The sequence below is a fragment of the Erpetoichthys calabaricus genome, chromosome 11 (assembly GCF_900747795.2).
Source record: "Erpetoichthys calabaricus chromosome 11, fErpCal1.3, whole genome shotgun sequence".
Lineage (NCBI taxonomy): Eukaryota > Metazoa > Chordata > Cladistia > Polypteriformes > Polypteridae > Erpetoichthys > Erpetoichthys calabaricus.
Genome location: NC_041404.2, coordinates 158,353,380 through 158,372,276, shown reverse-complemented (window position 1 = coordinate 158,372,276; position 18,897 = coordinate 158,353,380). Strand labels below are relative to the sequence as shown.

Here is an 18,897-nt window from a genome sequence, read left to right as displayed (position 1 = left end):
GTTAGCCAAATTTCCATTCCATTGCAGTAAATCTATTCTTATCTTTTTTTTTTTTTTTAAAGGAGAGGTTGTGTATTTTATTTTTTTGAAGTTACTTCTTCATGGTCATGGTAAACATTCATTTGCTACATGAAATTGTGTTCTAAAATGAAGTCATTTTTATAAGTTTCAAATAATACCTAGCCTATTCTTGCACTTTAAAATGGAGGTAAAGGGTACCAGGGTCCAACGTGAAGCAAGAAAGGTTTTGATTTAGGGAAGCATGCAGATCAGATTTCTGAGGCATGCTTGAGACAATTAAAAAATGAGTGAACCATTACTTTATCCATCTTATAACCTGTAAAAAAGTTCTAGGCATACACTACTTTTACTTCTTAAATGTGACAGTTTTGTGTAGGAGGTAACAAACTGTTTTGATCCCAGCAAGATTTGCTGACAGGAAAGGCCACTCATTTACATCTGAAACATTTTCTATCCTTTTCAGATATACATATGTACAAAACAACTGCGAAGCATACTTTGAACAAGTTGGCAATGCAAACTTCGCTGTTATTTCTCCTTCACTGACCATCGCATCAACACTTCTATCTGAAGCTTTAGCTTGCCTGGTAAGTGAGAGATATGAGTTTATTCTTCATAAGGTATTGCATTTTTGTATATTTTTTCTTTTTACATATTTGTATATTCATCTTGCATCTTTAATTCAGCCTGATAGCCGATTTATAAAATACGAGAGGAGACATCACTGTATCTTGGGAAGAAGGAAAAATAGTAACAAAATGAACAAGTAAGATTAATACAGAGCATATAATTGCTGCTTCACAGCACTTCAATTCCTATATGGGGTCTTTCTGAGTGGAGTAGACACATTCCATCCATGTCTCTTTCTTTAAGTTTTTCCACAAACACTTCTAGTTTTCATCTGTTCTCCAAACACTAGTAGTTAGGTTGATTAATGACTCAACAGTAAACCGACCCAGTTCAAATGAGTGTGGGTTTGGTATAAAAGAAGAGTCACCATGATACGTGATAGTAAATCACTGTAGTTGCAGTAATTACAAAGATTTTTACTGTATGGCTGCAAACTAAACCACTGATAGGGAGGAAAACTTCAGACAAAATTAAATACTGTAAATGCGCAAATAAAAAAATGTATTGAGAAACATGACAATAAATGAAAAATAATATGCGAGTATAATTTAAATGTGTCATTAAATATGATTTTTGTTGCTTTTTCATTTAGTTATTTCTTCTTTTTTATTTCAATGACACTGATATGACCTCATATATAAGCGGTGCATATGCCCGTTCCCACGCTCACTTCGAGATATATAAAAACTAAACTTGGTGTAAAGTCATGCACATTTTCAAGGCAGCCTCACACCATATGTACGCAAGCTTTTGCTTGGTTTTGCAAACGGGTGGCACCCAGCGTCAAAGCCATGCTAGTGTTTCAGTGTGGTTTCTCTTTCTTTTTTAGATCTGCATCTATGACGTGGGATTTTATATAATATTATATAATTCAGTTGATTGCAATCATTCCGTAACAATATAACAGTGCATGGAATGGACAAACTTTTCCAACTATCACGGCTGATTTAGCATTGTTAGAAGACACCGTAAATGGAAGAATTAGAAAAGAGTGCATATTTACAGATGATGATGACGACTGGCTTCTAAGTCGATTTCAATTTCCAAGAGCTATCCTCTTGGCAGACTTTGTGGATTTATGCCCTACCTGCTCCTTTAAATGTTCTGTCCACCCTTGGGTTTTTAGCCACAGTAGCTTTTCAATGTGAAATGGCTGACCGATCGGGTATTTCAGAAACACCACTGATTCGCACCATGCCAGCCATATAAGATGGTATTATCTGCTTGTCATCCAGATATATAGGATTTCCTTACACTGTGGTTGAACTGGTAAACATCAAAGCGCAATTCACAGCAATGTCCGGTTTTCCAAATGTAATCGAAGCAGTCAAATGCACGCACATTGCTATTGTAACAGCGCCAGACAAGTTACATCAGCCTGGGATGAATCACCAAAAGAATGAGCTGACATTACATTATCTATAGCTGGAAAACCTATAAAAATTGCAGCTCCATACAGTCGCTGTTGCAAAAAGGCAAGCAGTCTTTTAAGGATAGCGAGTCACCTCAATAAGCAGAGAATCGAACCATTATGGCACTCGCCGCCAACGTTACACTATAAAGGCGCCTTCAGAGAATGAATCTGGTTATGTAAATAAAAAGCATTTCCATTCAATTAATGTGCTGCTCTATAGTCCTCAGAAAGTGTGTCGCATTGTGTAATCATGTAGCGTCCTGCATAATGTGACACATAATCATGGCTTCCCCGTACCTGAAGAGATGCGGTATGATGAACCTGACCCTGACACACCAAATGATCAGCCAAATCGGACAGCATTACAACTTCATTTGAATGTAATTAGCAGAATGTAAAAACAGGTAATCAGATGCAGCATTTATTTTTCAACAAATTCATTTAATTTGTGATCAGTATCACATAGTACAGCCTTTATATTCCTTTGTTCATTGGTCACATCTTACAGCATCCACTATTGCATTTTATGACTCCAGAACAGCATCCATCAGCACACAGCCTGATGGTCACCCAGTGGTCTGCGATTCACCTTTTAAGGTCGACTTTGATATCTGACCACTTTCTCATTTTGGGCATGGTGCGACTTTCTGAACTTCAACTTTTGAGTGTCTCTGCCATGCTGTATCACTCCATCAATTTCCTTTTTGTCGCTTATAGCACTTCTTAAGTCAAGAAATAGTACATCTTTCCTTGCCACCATTTCGCATTCGCTGAAATTCTTTTTTTCTACGTGCTTTTGCCATTGTATTTTAACAAAACTCTATACAGAAAGGCCTATTTGTATTGATCTGCATATTCAAATATGCAAAATTCAGAGAGGAGTTGGATTGGGGCTGTAGGCACGTGCATGTGCGTTAAATTTCAAGGTGATTGGGTTTTATAGAGGGCAAGTGCATGGAACTTGAAATACACACAATTTTATGCATCTGGATTTTTTTTGTACATACACAGATTTCCAGTTTTGTCACTATGCCATGTTGTAGGAATTCTATGCACAGCATTATACATGAGGCCCACTAAGTTGAAAGAGCAAACTTCTAGCAAGTACTGCTTTGATTAGTGAATCATCAGTAAAGTAAATTATAGGCCATCAAGGGATTGATGAGGAATTCAGAGCTTCCAGAATTAAAGTAGCTGTCTCGTGCAATATATCTCATCAACTTTTTACTTGCACTCAAACCCACCCAACATGTGCTCACTACCGTCTATCGTGAACTTTGACAACTAAAAGTGACAGTTTTCATTTCAAGGCATATGTCTTGATTTGTGCAGGTGTTACTGAAATAAATAAATGAATATATGATATGATGTGAAGAACTCACTACCATTGATAACATAGGGCCAGAAGGTAATAAATCAGTACGGGTGATTAATTTTGTTACTTCAACATCAGATGCTGGACAACATTTTATAAGATAAATGAATTATCAAAAGTAGGCATTATTTAGTTCACTTGGGTTCTTTTTCACTATAATCTGAATGATGATCTGATAACATTCAATGTGCTCAATATTTACAGAAAATTCAAAAAGGTACAAATAAGATTGACAAGATTCCATGCTGTTTGTTTTCCAGAATATTACAGGTAACAACATCAGCAGTGCAAATCTGAATATTTTGAACAACATGGTGTGTCTGTTAAGTGGCCCTTACATTGAAAATTCAGACACCAGCATCACTGAAAAGTTGAAACTTTGCAGTACATTAACAGCAAGCCAAGTCACTTCCTTGGAGAATGTACTTTTAAATGGCTCAACCCAATACGGGTAAGTGCTTTATATCAGAATTTAAAACTAAGTACTGCAAAAAAAATGAAGCAAATAAATTCTAGGCAGTTTTTCATTCTGTGTCAATTAATTGTAAATAAAATATACTTACTATGGTTATTTGTGGACTGAAGCTTGATTACCCTGTGTAGATCTACTTCTTGTACAAGTTACAGGGTAGTCAATTACAATTAACAGAGTTACCATTGCATCGTCACTTATTCACTGAAAAAATATTCCTACAAACATTTTGATTGTGTTTTATCAACAGCAAATTCTTTAATTACAGTTCAGTTTCTTCCATAAAGGCGTACATTTTAAAATTGTTTAAACTGCAACTCTTAATCATTGTTAAGGAAAACTCACTGTTTTGTCTTGGTAGAGTAATATATTACTCTACTTTCCCCTTTTGTAGTATTAATATGTAGCCTATGTCAGAATGCCTCTAATCTCACAGACTTACCACTGTTTATAAGATATTATAGTATATAACTTCTCACCACCTTCCCTTCTACATCTATAACCTCAGGCAATTAGATGTAGTAAAAGACAAGCAGGAGTTAAGTTACAATTTAAATAATGTATTATTGGTAATATTCATAAATAATAACAATATGCAAAGTACATTTGAATATTGGCAACCATACAACCTGATTAAATGGTGATGTGTAGTTTCAGGCAGCACACAGACTTGTTAGTTACTTAAAAATGTCTCCAGTTAAGGTATCATTTGTGGTCAGCTTTCTTCAGAACAGGCCGCATTGTCTGTCTCAATATGGCTGCCGAGCTGTGTTCTTCATTGTGTTGTCCTTTTCAGTTCATGGTGTGAGATGGTCATTCATTCAGTTTGGTAAGAGAGAGAGAGTGAGGAAGTGAGCAAATTTATAGATTTTCTGTCCAACCCCTAAAGCCAATAGGGCATCTTGGTATTTAAAGACTTTTGATACAAGCCAGTTCAAAACAGCCACTGGGGGGATAGAACATCTTCACACCTTCCCCCAAACCATATGTTAAGGTAAAGCTTGGAAGTTAGGCAGCCTGGCTTTCCTGCGGGGGTTTGAGAGAGACTTTAGCAGAGAAAAACTTGTTTAAGGCGCTTCCCCCCAACTCTGTCATAAAATTCACTTTCCTGACTTAGTTTTGCCTCAGTTACAAATAAAGACATACAAAATATTTATCAACTTATATGCAAAATACTCACATCACAACACTCATCAAACTCAACAAATATGTCGACGTTTAACACCTAACAAAGCAATACACAAGAATCAGACAAATTTAGTCAATCAGGCTCCTTTGTTTAGCTAATAGTGAAGATGTCCAAGTTTCTTATCCAAATATTTCTTAAAGTTTGTTAACTTTTCTGTTTCAAATACACTGAAAAAAGTTAACTAATGAGGTTGTTTGCTCATTTAAATTAAGATAATAGACCTTAAAATATTACATAACTTTTTCTAGTTACTGTATGTTGACATAATTCTCTTAACCATCACATTAACACAATTAATTATGCTACAATAAAACCAGTAAATTATTTTCTTTTAAAATATGCGTAATAAGCCTCAGGGATTGTTGCCTTTACTTGTCTATTTTGTGTTAATCCTGATGTTGAGTTACACTTTTGTAATGCTCACAAAGTGGTATTCCCATTTTCACTATACACCATTAAATGGATTTATTTTAAATAAACACATTTTCTGTACGTGACTGCCCTGTACTGACATAGAGATCTGCCCCTGTTGTTGCACTGTGGTCCATGGTATCCCCACACCTTTGTGCAATTGCAAAGAAAGTTAAAGTTTGGTAAATCTTTTTATGAATGCTGTGGGGTTTTTTTGGGGTTGTGGTTGCTGATTTATGTTTTTTTTTTTTTTTTTTTTTTTTTGACGCACTGGAAAATTTATTGCCCATCCTACAACAGAAAAGCATCTTTTCCACCTATACAACACAATTATTAGCAGGAACAAATTTCATATTTATCACTTTGAATATGAACTGGAAAAAGGCAGTTTAAAAAATAATGAAACAAGTATAATAGACAACCTAAAAAGGATATGTAGGCTCTATATATAAATAACTCGGTAATGTGAAATTTTTATTAAAAAAAGTTATCAAAAATTGTTTAAATATTGTTTTACTGCTGAGTCATATTGGTTTATGTAATATGATTAATTTTCTCCAATACAATAAGTATATCAATACTGAAGTTGATTTTTAAAATGTCTAGAAATTAGTTCTTTGGATTACTAAATTTCAGTTTTACAGGTTTTCTGGTAAAACTAGATGTGTATGTTATTCAGTCACTTTCTGTTTAAAGTTAAATCCTCTCTCTCTCTCTCTATATATATATATATATATATATATATATATTTTTTTTTTTTTTTTCCCCAGAAATCCTTCAACCTGGACGCTAACCACATTGCAAAATCTTGGCCAGCTACCTCTGTTTCTCACAAACAGGTTTTGGTCAAAGTTTCAATCGGTATGTATGTACTGTATGTATTTATTTTTTACATGATACAATTTGTTTGAATAGAAGATGAGAAGTATTATTAAGTTTAGTTTAGATTTATTTTCTAATGAATTCAAGGAAATACACTATCGCCTCCCTTTTTTGTCTGAAACTCTGTACCCAACTGAAAACACCAAATCACAGCATGTGTTACCAAACCCAGGGGGTTCCTTCTCAGGGGTTTTCCACAAAGCCTCGCTTAAATGGAGATGCCAAGCTTATCTGAGTCAATTTCTATTCAGACAAAGAGGATTAGGGCAAGTCACGCTTCGTAACTGAGGCAACTAAGCGTCAACCATTAGCCTTGTCCATACCAGGCTAAAAGTGAAACGTAACATTCACAATTTAGCATATCTAATGTTGCAGAATTCTTGTTTAAATTAATCTTGCATTTTCTCTACAAAATGGTAAAACATCAATCCCTAAACTATATCAACTGAAGATGGAGACCATTTAAATTATATAATTCGTTTCCACCTTTTTTGTATGCAACAGAATTTTTAGCATATTTAATGTTGCAGCATTCTTAGTTACACTATCGTAAATTAATGTGATGTTCGTTGCAAAGTGGTAAAATATTAAAAGCTATGCTACTTATTGAAAAATTACAAGAATTAACAATGTACCACATTTACATTATTGCAGCATTCATTCCAATTGACTTTTTTGTCATCAAGACAAAAGGAAAAGACACAGTAATAATATTTTTAAAAGTTAAAAAAGGTGTGTTTCATATTAAAATTGTCACTGATGAAAAAATTCCACTTCTAAGTTAGTAAAGTATGACGCCCACTGATTAATACATTTACTGTACATGTTTAACATAAATAATGCCATTAATGTTTACTTATGAAATGCAGAAATTTAGAACCGTGATGATCAGGCATTGGACTGGATTGCCCCTGAACCTCATTAGCTTTCTTAACGTATTTCTTTTTTGTATTATTATTGATCAACTATTATTTCTTGCTTCACTGCAGAAAAGACCACAATTGTCACTGTTTCGTGTTCTTCTGTTTTATGACAATTAAACAAAAACTTTACTTTTCTAAACTACAAGCAATTAACTTTTAAGATGTCTAATAATACACCCTACATCGCGACAGTTTAATGCATAAAGTCACAGGTATTTAATCCTCCAACAGTGCATCATCCTTTGTGCTTTTTGAGCCCTGTTATCGACGACAGGTTGTCCTGGCTGCTTAACCCTCATAAGTGCACACATAATCGTGGATTGCCGGAGCCCACCATGAGTTAACAGGAAGCACTTGGCCTTCATGGAAATGTGGCTACTTTACAAATTGGTTCTCAAACCCATATCAGCACCTAACACTGTAAAATCCTCCTCTGCATCCTGCTCTCCAGTATTATATACGTATAACATTTCTCTCAATATACCAAGAAGGATACCCTCCTTCCCTGACTTAGATGACATTTTTGTATATCGTTGCACACAACTTCGCAAGTGTCAACACTCATGGTCTTCAATTTTATTTTGTGTATTATGGTTCAATCAAAAAATATATCAGTCAACAGACTGACATCTAAGTCCACTGGACAGGTTTTGAGCTTTCATTGCGCTGGGAATCTTTGAAAGACTTGGCATTCCTGCTAATTGGCCTTCTTGCAAAGTCTGCAACCCTTGCAGGGTGCACACTCTTGCTCTGAAGTATATTAAAAATGTCTCCCAAAGTGTTGAAGATTAATGAGAAAGGTGCAGCAAAGGGAACCAAAGTATGTAGATGCAAAACATTTTTGGAAAGTATGCAAAAAACAAGAAATGTCGGGAACAACGGATTTTTGGAGCAATTAACACTGATTCCCTCGATATGCAGTAGTCCATAGTTCTACAGATGCACTGTGTAACATTATGAAATCATTTTGACCTTTTAAAATGTTGTTTACAGTATACTACTATATCTTTAACATTATAGCATTAAATGTAATCTTAATCTTCTTGTAATTCTTCTTTTTATGGCTGCTCCCGTTACCACAACAGATCATCTTTTTCTATATCTTCCTGTCCCCTACATCTTGCTCTGTCACACCCATCACCTACATATCCTCTCTCACAACATTCATAAACCTTCTCTTAAGCCTTCCTCTTTTCCTCTTACCTGGCAGCTCTATCCTTAGCATTCGTTTTCCAATATACTCAGCATCTCTCCTCTGCACATGTCCAAACCAATGCAATCTCGTCTGAGTTGACCCTCTAATGTACACATTCCTAATCCTGTCCATCCGTCTCACACCCAAATAATGTAATCTTAATAATTACAAAAATTAGGAACCTTTAAATTTTACTGTATATTCTCAATTTCACAGCACTGGAAAAACAACATGTACACCATTAACTGTACACATTTTTATATGGGTGTTTCCTTCAAACAAAATATATATTTAACGAACATTGACCATATCTGATGTACAGTGCTATGACATGTGAGTAAGCTAATTGGATAATGCCAATGTTTTTGTTGTCTTCATCCTATTGGACCAAGCGCAAAGCACATTAAGTCATATCAACAGTTCACAGAGTACATTCTTTGTTTATATCATCTTAAGTAGTTTTTTTATGTCAGTAATCACCTATTCTTCCCAAATTCCTCCTCTTGAGATAAAGTATATAGATTGTTTTATTATTCTAGTACTGTACATTAAAAACATGTCAGCTTGCATGCATTCAAAAGTAGCTTTGAATTTTTTGTCCTATGCTATGCTATGTATTTTGAACCTATTCTAAGAGAAGAGTACTCTATAAGAATTAAGTGAGTTCATTTGAATATATTCTAGTAAGTGCCTAAAATTATATGTGCAACCCCCACCTGAGCTTCTCTTTACAAGACATGGCTTAAATTTTCCACATACACAATGATGCTAATCAGAGAAGCAGGAGGGCAAATGTTTTGCAAGTCTACTGTTTTATATTTCTTTTTTGCATCAAAAAGAAAGGAAAAGAGGAGCAAGACTTGCATTATTGGGGAGGTCAAATCCTTGCCACATTTGCAAGTAGATTGGGTACTTGTGCTGCACTTGTTTCACTGAACTTTGCAAGGTAAAATTTTTAGGAGAATGTTAATCATGATATGAGACAAAAGTGGATTAAATGTGTCATGTTTAGGACTCGTTGGGTTCATTCTTCTCTGTCACAGTTCACACCAATGTTAACAAAAGCAAAACAATGATTTATTGAAGACTATGTTCTAGCTGAAGCCATGTCTATATTAATAAAGGTACACATCTTGCAAAAAGTACAATTTTAACCACATTAAACTACATTTGTTAGAGGAAAAAATATGATTGAGTATATGTTATTGAAGCCTTTAACTGAACTGCAATTTTCCTCTATTGAAATATAATGTTTCAACAGGCGGACGTTGTTACCTTTCTTGGAACTTTCCTGCCACAACTGAAAAGCAACAAAGTGAGCGATTCATTGCTCATTACCCTTTTCCAGAATATCTTTCCTACAAGAGTCAGACGTGGTGCAGGTAAGAAACTTCACTTCAAGAGGTTTTGGTCACTATTGTTGTGGTACTTTGCACTCATGGTCCTCATATGCCTCAAGACTATAATAGAATTTTCAAATCAAACAACTTATTCTGCAACCCCCCAGTCTGAGAAGCACTGCAATAGATACAATACACATGTATTTGCAATTGTTATATCCCTGAATTTATCGGTGTAAGTGCCAGTGTTCCTGTACCATTTGCCAGAAGAGTGAGTGAGAAAAAAAATGCTTTGCAGAATGGTTGAGGTCTTAATTTATACTGTCTACCTTCCTAAGGCAGCAAGTGTTGTATATGTCTAGAACAGATATCAGCAATTAATAATGCAGCAAAAAAGCTAATTATATTTCATACAGAACATAATATTGTTAATTGCAACAAGATTAATAATGTCTTCTTTTGTTTTCAAAGGTTGTACTGTGGGAAATATAACACTTGGCATAATTAACTCTGCATCATTCCCAGCCTCTTATGACAGTTCCCAATTCTCTTTATGTTTGGACCCCCCAACAGTACAGAACAACTTGGCAGCTCTAGCCAGTACTGTTCTTGTTCCAAGTTATCAGCAAGTCGTTTACAACAATTTAAAGCTGGTAAAGTAAAACTCTGTCCTGCAATTTAATGTTTTTGATAAAATATTTCTCTTGATCCAGTATTATTTAGTAAAGCAAAAAAGATTGAGGTTTATGTTTTTTTCTTATGTATAAAAAGTAATTTCACTGTATTTTTTTAAACTGTGAACAAAAGGATTTTTTTGTATCCTGCAGATGAATAGATCTGTATGACAGATAGTACTGCTGCCCTATGGCTCCAGCAGCCAGGCTTTGAATCCTGCTTTTTATCACCATCTGGGTGGAGTGTGAATGTCTTTTCTGTTTCTTTGTGGGATTTCCTTGGGATACTCCAGTTTTTCTCTAACATCCCTAAAGACTTGTGTGTTAAGTTAAATGACAATTCTAAGCTAGCCCAGTATGACTGCGTGCGTGAATGAGCTCTGCGATGAAATGGCGAGCTATCTAGGGCTGATTCTTGCCTTCTGCATGGGATAAATACTGACTCATGCAAAGCTTAGATTAAGTATGTAAGAGAATGCTATGATACATGTGAGGATGTATATTGTGTTTGAGAATGAATACTGTACTACCTTGAAAAAAATGTAATTTGAAACAGAGTATAAGCTGCATATATCCTAATTGTTTATGTCTATATGTTCAAAAAGCAGCTTTCTCCTGGTTCACTGAATACATAATAGTTATTTGTAGCAATCTAGTACTGACTGACTTCACATAAAATAGATTAATTTGTTGTTATTTCCAGGCATATCCCTCTGGAATTCCCGAAAGTCAGCTCCAGCTTCTTCGCTCTATCGCACGGCAGGCACCTGTAAGTGACATCAATACATGGAATGTCACTTCAGCGGATACTCTGACTGGTTTACTAAATCCTGCTGATGGTCCATGGAATGCTTCACAGGTAATATTTGTTTAGATAAATAATGTGTAAAGTTTACATTACTGAATTTACACAAGTGTCGGCACTTTTTTTCACAAGAACATAAGAAGTTAGACTAATGAGAGGAGGCCATTCAGTTCATCAAGCTCATTTAGTTGGTTAATAGCTAAGATATCCCAATATCAGATGTGGCAGACACCTGGGGCTCATGCCCAACCGAAAAGCCCAGAGAGTGAGAGAGGATCAGTAACTCCCCTGGAACACGTGAGGGCAGCCACCCTGATGGGTATTGGGGCCATGGGGACAGAGCTTGGAAACTCAACCCTGTTGGGGCCTGTAGCCTTCGCCAGGGTGAGCCTGGATGGTTCCGGAGCCATGGACTGCAGCACTTCCACCACACCAGGAAGTGCTGCTGGAACAGGAACCAGGTACACCTGGAGTGCTTCCAGATGTCCATGCAGTACTTCCGCCACACCAGGAAGTGCTGCAGGAAGACCATCAACGAGTACCTGGAGACATCCGGGTACAATATAAAAGTGTTTTTTACATCACTTGAGTTGGAATCTGTTCTCTAAAGTTGATGTCACATAACACAACCTCTAGTCATGGGATGTATGAGATTTGCCAGCACCCATGTCAGTTTAAACAATTGAAAATCACTGGTAATGTCACATTAGCAATCACATGCCAACTGTCCAGTACAGCCCTTTTCTGACAACCAATAGTGTGCTGCCTGATAAAGCTGGCATTGTACGAAGGGTTAAGAGCCACAGTGAATTCAGCAGCAAACTTTATTTTTCTCATTTTGTCATGGTACATAAATCGCAAAACAGATGGATGAGCTTCGTTTCTGTTTATTAGTTCCAAAGCCCCCACCTTCTTTATTCCTCGTCACTACTTTCTATGCATTGTACTTCCTGAACATTCATTGGTTGACATCTGTCATGCACACAGAGCCTGCACCACGACTAAAGATAAAATCAAACCTGTATGACTTTATCAGAGCAAATCGCAGACTAGTTGTATGGAGTTGCTGGCTATATCTCATTATGAGACTGGCCTTCATGGGAGCACACTACTGTCTCTCTGCATTTTGGTGGCCTGGCGGACTCTAGTCACTGAATCTCTGGACTGCTTCCTTACTAGCCTAAGGCACAGTGATTGTGATACAGTCTGTTCTCCTGTATTGATCTTTTTAGCTTGAATATTATTATTCACATATCATGAAATTGTCTGTCTTTCCTAAAAGATGTATAGCAACTGATATTATATTCCATTTGATCACTCTTATTTAACTGTAATTGTGTAATTCCTCCAGTATAATAGTGTCAAGCCATGTTTTGTATTTGTAAGAAATTCTTTTCAAAATAGAATGCAATACATTTTGTCCTTCAATAAAGATGATTTTTATTCACAGCATGTGTTAAAACACTGTATTCTGTATTAGCTAATTGACATAAGGCTATGTTTTTCACAAAGGTTTTGTGTATAAATTTATGTATAAGTTTTTAACGTATATAAGAAATACATGGGTGGCACGGTGGCGCAGTGGTAGCGCTGCTGCCTCGCAGTTAGGAGACCTGGGTTCGCTTCCCGGGTCCTCCCTGCGTGGAGTCTGCATGTTCTCCCCGTGCCTGCGTGGGTTTCCTTCGGGCGCTCCGGTTTCCTCCCACAGTCCAAAGACATGCAGGTTAGGTGGATTGGTGATTCTAAATTGGCCCTAGTGTGTGCTTGATGTTTGTGTGTGTCCTGCGGTGAGTTGGCACCCTGCCCGGGATTGGTTCCTGCCTTGTGCCCTGTGTTGGCTGGGATTGGCTCCAACAGACCCCCATGACCCTGTGTTCAGATTCAGCGGGTTTGAAAATGGATGGAAGAAATACATCACACTACAGATGGTAATAAAAAGAGCACAGTTTACAGTTGAAGACAAGTATATCCATTTTGTTACTTGCATAAAATGTATTGCTTCTAAACAAGCTCAGATGGCACTCTTTTGAGAGTTGTAAACTGAACAATTTTTATTTCTTTGTTAAATGCTGCCATCGCTATAGAAATTCCAATACAAAATTCTCTGCCCAAATTTGAACAGAATTTTTGCTAAGCCTCTTGTTTTGTACCACTCGTATTTGTCCACAATACCTCTGCTTACCAAGGCACTCACTAAAATATGCATTAATTTTTATCTGCTCTTTAACACAAATAAATGTAAAAAATAAGATGTTCAGTTCCAGTTCACAAGTAAAACATTAAATCACAAGAACAATCACACCACTGGACGAACCTTAACATGTTATATTTCTTGTATTTTCATTCCCACAGAGTGCAGCCATAATTGCAAGGTATTTAAGTGTTAGCGGCAATACTCTGGATTCAACTGCAATTAATGCCATTGGTGGTAATAATCTGTGTTCTGCAACTGCCAGTCAGCTTGCAACCATCAGTTCCACAGTGATGCAGTAAGTGCACTTTAATATGCATAATCACAAAAGCCTATATCACTCTTTACATTATTAATTGGATTTTTTTTTTTTTTTTTCCCAAATTTTCCATGCATTTATTTGAGAATTTATGCATAAAATGAAAATATTTTGTGTTGTTTCCAACACTATTGTGTTTGTCATTCTTACTGCCATTTTGTAGACTCTGTACACTGTTCTAATGGTGGTTGTCACCATGTAATGACAGGAGATCACAATTTGCAATATCAGTGGATAAATACCTTTTGGATTTGGGTTTAGACTTTAATTTGGCATAATGACTTTGTCTCTTCTTCTAGTTCCTTCATAAAAATTCACTTGCCTTTTCTATCAGGCATAACACCTTAAAGGAGCAGAGCTAGAACTAAAATTAAAGCAAGATATTTTACTGGCAATGCAGGATGCTACTTAGAAGCTTAACCTAAAAGAAAATTTAACTACATAAACCAGATACCAAAAAAACATAACAAAAAACTTTTGTTTTTTGCAGAAGTGTGTCCCCTCCACTGGATGTTTCATCATGTTCAAACACTCAAAAGCAGACTTTGTACAATATTTGTAAACAAGGCTTCAGTAGTTCAACAAGTGGGCAACAGCAATACTATACATTGATAAAATCCTACCTTGGTAAGTAAAAGTAATTAAACTATAGCATAGCTGGAGTCACATTGCCAGAATCCATAATAAGCCAAGTGTCATCTGTTCTCAATCACATAAAATTTGCCAAAACAGTGAAACTCCAAGGCACAGCATTTTGGGCTAAACCCAGCATTTGGAAAGGTCTTTTCTTACTTCATATCAGCAAAAAGGAAAAAAAGCTCTCATTGAAATGATTGCTATAATGTGATCAGATGGGTGGAGCCAAGTGTCAAACTGGAAAGAGCATGATGGCTGATGCAGCTTGTATGTACTGTACGTCATACACTCTTTGATAGGTGGATATAAGAAAGTGCCATATAACTGCAAAAACCCCAAAATTTAGGACCACCCTTTTAAACAACTGTTTTGCACATGGCCAAATTAAATTTTGTAATATATTTCAATTATAGTAGGTTTATACAGTGCCCACTTTAGGTAATTTCCTCCAGTGATCATGTTTTTCCCAGTTCAGGCTTGTTAAGAAAATGTGAGCTTTTATAATATCTATTCTAGAGTTGGCCATATCCTAGATATAATCTGTACACAAAATAACACGCTTAATAAATGATATTCCTTAAATAAAAAATCTAAAACTGTATTGTAAGCATCATATTTAGCCACTGATAGATGTTCAAATATGAGCTAGTGTCTTTCCTGGCACAGAGTAAAGAAGCGGAGAGGTGGAGATGGCCAGTAGGTGCCACCTTATGTTTCTGGGCCGAAAAGAAAATCATAAGGGAAGCCAAAATTAACCTCTTTGAAGGAGTGTCCTTTTTCAAGGTGCAGTTGTAAAACAGAGCAAACCATGGGATTTTAAGAATGGAACCTGCATAAAGTACCAACTTTATATAATGTATACTGTATATGGAGCCATTTAGACAGCATGTTGGATTATAATAATGGGCCCATGAATACATTTCTCAGGAAGCCAAAAGACTATAGGATATTGAACATATTTCTGAGAGGGTGGCAGCTAGGGTTTCTTTGCATTTATTAAGTCAACAATTTGTGTTATACTGTTTATCCCCGCCATATGTTTAATTTTATAGCTTATACAAAACTTTTTTCAGGTTAGTGTGGAACAAAATCCTATATAAACTCAAGTATGCTCATATGCACACACATATACAGCTGCAAGGAGTGAATGCTATTATATCAACTCTACTACCAAGAAAGCCATCAAAGATAATTAAATATACAAATGTAGTGAATGTATTAAACAAAACAAATAAACATAGCAAAATAATGTATTTCAAACTAAATTCATCTGATTTACATTCAATGAAGGATATTTTTTTCATTGGAATTTTGCGTGCATTTTGAAAGTCTGTTTATTCATATTCATGTGATGACAAACTGATTCAAAAGCTACTATGACTCTTGAAATTAGTTTTGCAAAAGTGGCATTGCAGTGTTTAATATTGCTCTTTTTTCAGGTGGAGCACCTTTAAATGATATCCTGCAGCTTGCTAAGGATAACGTTAGCATGAGTATCCCAGTCTTTGCAAGTCTTGACTCAGCTGTCTTAAAGGTAATTCTATTTTCATGTAAAGTATTAAGACACAGACTTTCTAAGCAAAAGTTGTCAACCAATAGATTCCATTTTTATTAAAACAGTATAAGGGTAAAATAGTGACTAACCCTTCCATGGCCTGCTGTTTTGACCACTGCTAAAATAAAAATACCACCTTTCTGCCCTGCTCTTCTTTATTCTAACTTCCTACATGCTTCACTGTGTAGCTCCGATTACTTCATTGTACCTGTTCCTCACCATCCACCATTCTCAACACTGTCCTTTCTTGTCTCATCTTGATTCTCCCCTGCATTTCTCAGTTAGTCAGTCAGTCATTTTCCAACCTGCTATATCCTAACACAGGGTCACGGGGGTCTGCTGGAGCCAATCCCAGCTAGTACAGGGAGCAAGGCAGGAATAAATCGTGGGCAGGGCGCCAGCCCACAGCACACACACACACACACACACACACACACACACGTGCACATACACACTAGGGACAATTTAGGCTCGCCAATGACCCTAACCTGCATGTCTTTGGACTGTGGGAGGAAACCGGAGTACCTGGAGGAAACCCACGCAGACACGGGGAGAACATGCAAACTCCACGCAGGGAGGACCCGGGAAGCAAACCCAGGTCTCCTTATTGCAAGGCAGCAGCACTACCACTGCACCACCGTGCTGCCACTCTGTTTTTCTTCCTTCTCTTTCTCAGTTGTCAATGTGAATTCCTGCTTTTTCGACAGGGTAATTAAGTGACCCAGAAACTTTTCCAATGGACATGTGCTCCCTTAATATGTAGCTGGCACCAAACATTATTAAGTTTAACAACAGGTTGTCATAGTATACAATGTCTGGCTTATTCTGATACCTCAAACAATACATTGAACACACTAAACACCTGGCTGAACACCTTTAGGTCTGTGTTTACAATGGATTTAACATCTTGTATGCTGAAGAAAGTAATACCAAAACACATTTTGTTTTACACTTGTAGCTGTCAAAGAATGTGCCAGTAATCTTCAATTTGAATGCAACTAACTGCAGACTGACACTTGCAACCATGGGCACCTGCCAAGCAGCCTTCATTATAGGCCAATAAACATCACAAGAACAAGTTTTAGCATCTTGCTTTGTTTGTATTCAAAAGCAATACAACTACCTCTCTGTTAAGCACAACAGTTATATCCTGGCATTTTACAGAAGAAAAAGATAAGATAAATCTTTATTCAAATACATATATAGAATAATACATTTAGATAAAACTGAATTTCAAACTACTGTAGATTTCTCTTTTGTTATTCCATCTATTCATTTTCTAAACCCACTTATCCATTCTTCTTTATGTGACCTCTTCTTCCGTATTCTACTAAAAATTCTTAGAAGGCTGAAATATTCAAATTTTCACTTTTGCAGCAACTCAACGCATCAGTTGTTCAAAATCTTCTTGGTAGCAGCCTTGGTGGCCTGGCAACATTCCAGAATACTACAGCCATCCAAACCTGGATCCAAAGCAGAACCCAGGCAGAACTGAACAGTCTTGGAATTGGTTTGACTGGAGGAAGCACAAGCGGCACTGCTAGTCCTACCACTCCAAACAAAGGTTAGTTTTCATCGTCTTTTGTGCCTTCCTAAGCAGATATTGTGGCTAGGATACAGGTTAAAACACCATCACTGTGTCACAAATCTTCCATCACTCCAGCGGTGCAGACAAAACAGTAGTACTGCATAAAAAACTTTTTTTGTTCCTATATAAACATAAGACTTGTGAGTTCCCTCTTGATGTCACATCTAAATGTCTTGAACATTCAGATGAGACTAGATTATGACAAGGTGCCAAATGCAGAATCTTAGAAATGCAGTATTGATGATGAGCTTGGAAATGTATGTGACAGATTTTAAACATCAAGTATTGAAAGGAGACATACAAATCAAATGCAGCTGCAGCACAAACGTGAAAAGAATGATTATTAAAAATAGTAAGAGAAATAGCAGAACTGAGCAGACAATATTAACTTACAATATTACGTCATTCTTATTCTCTCCTAATACAATTTAGTGTTGCAGAGGCTGAAGCCTATCCCAGCAACAAAGGTAGCAAGCTGTGAATGAGGACTGGACAGGGTTTGAGCACATTGTAGGGCCCTCTTATGTACACTGCTTTAATTTGGAACTAACCTAACCCACACATTTTAGTGAATGTGATAAGAAAACCAATGCAGACATGGAGAGAATGTGCAGACTGTACATGGACAATAACTGGGCAAGAGATTTGTACCATTAGTGACTGGATATGTAAGGCAGAGTGCTTACCACTACACCATCATACATTCTCATAATGCGAATAGCAGTACAAACGTATTTACTCTTATTCTTTTAATACAACTATGTATATTTAGTTATACATTTGAAATCAATGATTTACTAAACGCCAAATCACATCAATCCTAAATATACTTGATAGAAAAAAAAACAAACATCCTCTACACAAAAAGAAAAAAGAAAACATAATAAATAGAGAGCCCCACATAAGATTGTTCTTTATATATGATAAAACATGAGAAAGTTAAGCACAGGCCTGGTGTGCATATCTTAGAATTGTATATGTTTTGAAATAAATATTCTGAACAGATCCTGTTCAAGAGAGAATGCTCTCTCAAAAGTCACTAAATAAAGGATAAGTTTGGAGATATTTCCACACCTCAGATCAACAGTGTCAATTTACTCCAACATGAGAGTCAAAGTGTACCTAATTCAGCCCTCTGTGAACGGAACTAACTTTGCTTTCTTTTATTTTAGGTTGTCAAGGAACCAAGGAAGACAAACTCCTTCTACTAGTGACTCTTCTGTTCACTGCACTGATTGCTATTCAACAAAGATTTGTTTAAATGCACATGGTTATAA

At 36.4% G+C, this 18,897-nt stretch overlaps 1 protein-coding gene across 1 annotated transcript in view; it reads left to right on the top strand.

Annotated features, from left to right (window-relative positions):
• LOC114661225 (uncharacterized) overlaps window positions 1-17,623 on the top strand; it is a 50,646-nt gene extending 33,023 nt beyond the window's left edge. Inside the window, exons 25-34 of the mRNA XM_051934332.1 lie at window positions 485-608; window positions 3,701-3,891; window positions 6,283-6,373; window positions 9,774-9,894; window positions 10,324-10,505; window positions 11,230-11,385; window positions 13,684-13,820; window positions 14,332-14,468; window positions 15,917-16,011; window positions 17,410-17,623. Of these exons, the coding sequence (XP_051790292.1) occupies window positions 485-608; window positions 3,701-3,891; window positions 6,283-6,373; window positions 9,774-9,894; window positions 10,324-10,505; window positions 11,230-11,385; window positions 13,684-13,820; window positions 14,332-14,468; window positions 15,917-16,011; window positions 17,410-17,601 (1,426 nt within the window). The 3' untranslated portion in view covers window positions 17,602-17,623. The remainder of the gene's footprint in view (window positions 1-484; window positions 609-3,700; window positions 3,892-6,282; window positions 6,374-9,773; window positions 9,895-10,323; window positions 10,506-11,229; window positions 11,386-13,683; window positions 13,821-14,331; window positions 14,469-15,916; window positions 16,012-17,409) is intronic.
• The last annotated feature ends 1,274 nt before the right edge of the window (window positions 17,624-18,897 follow it).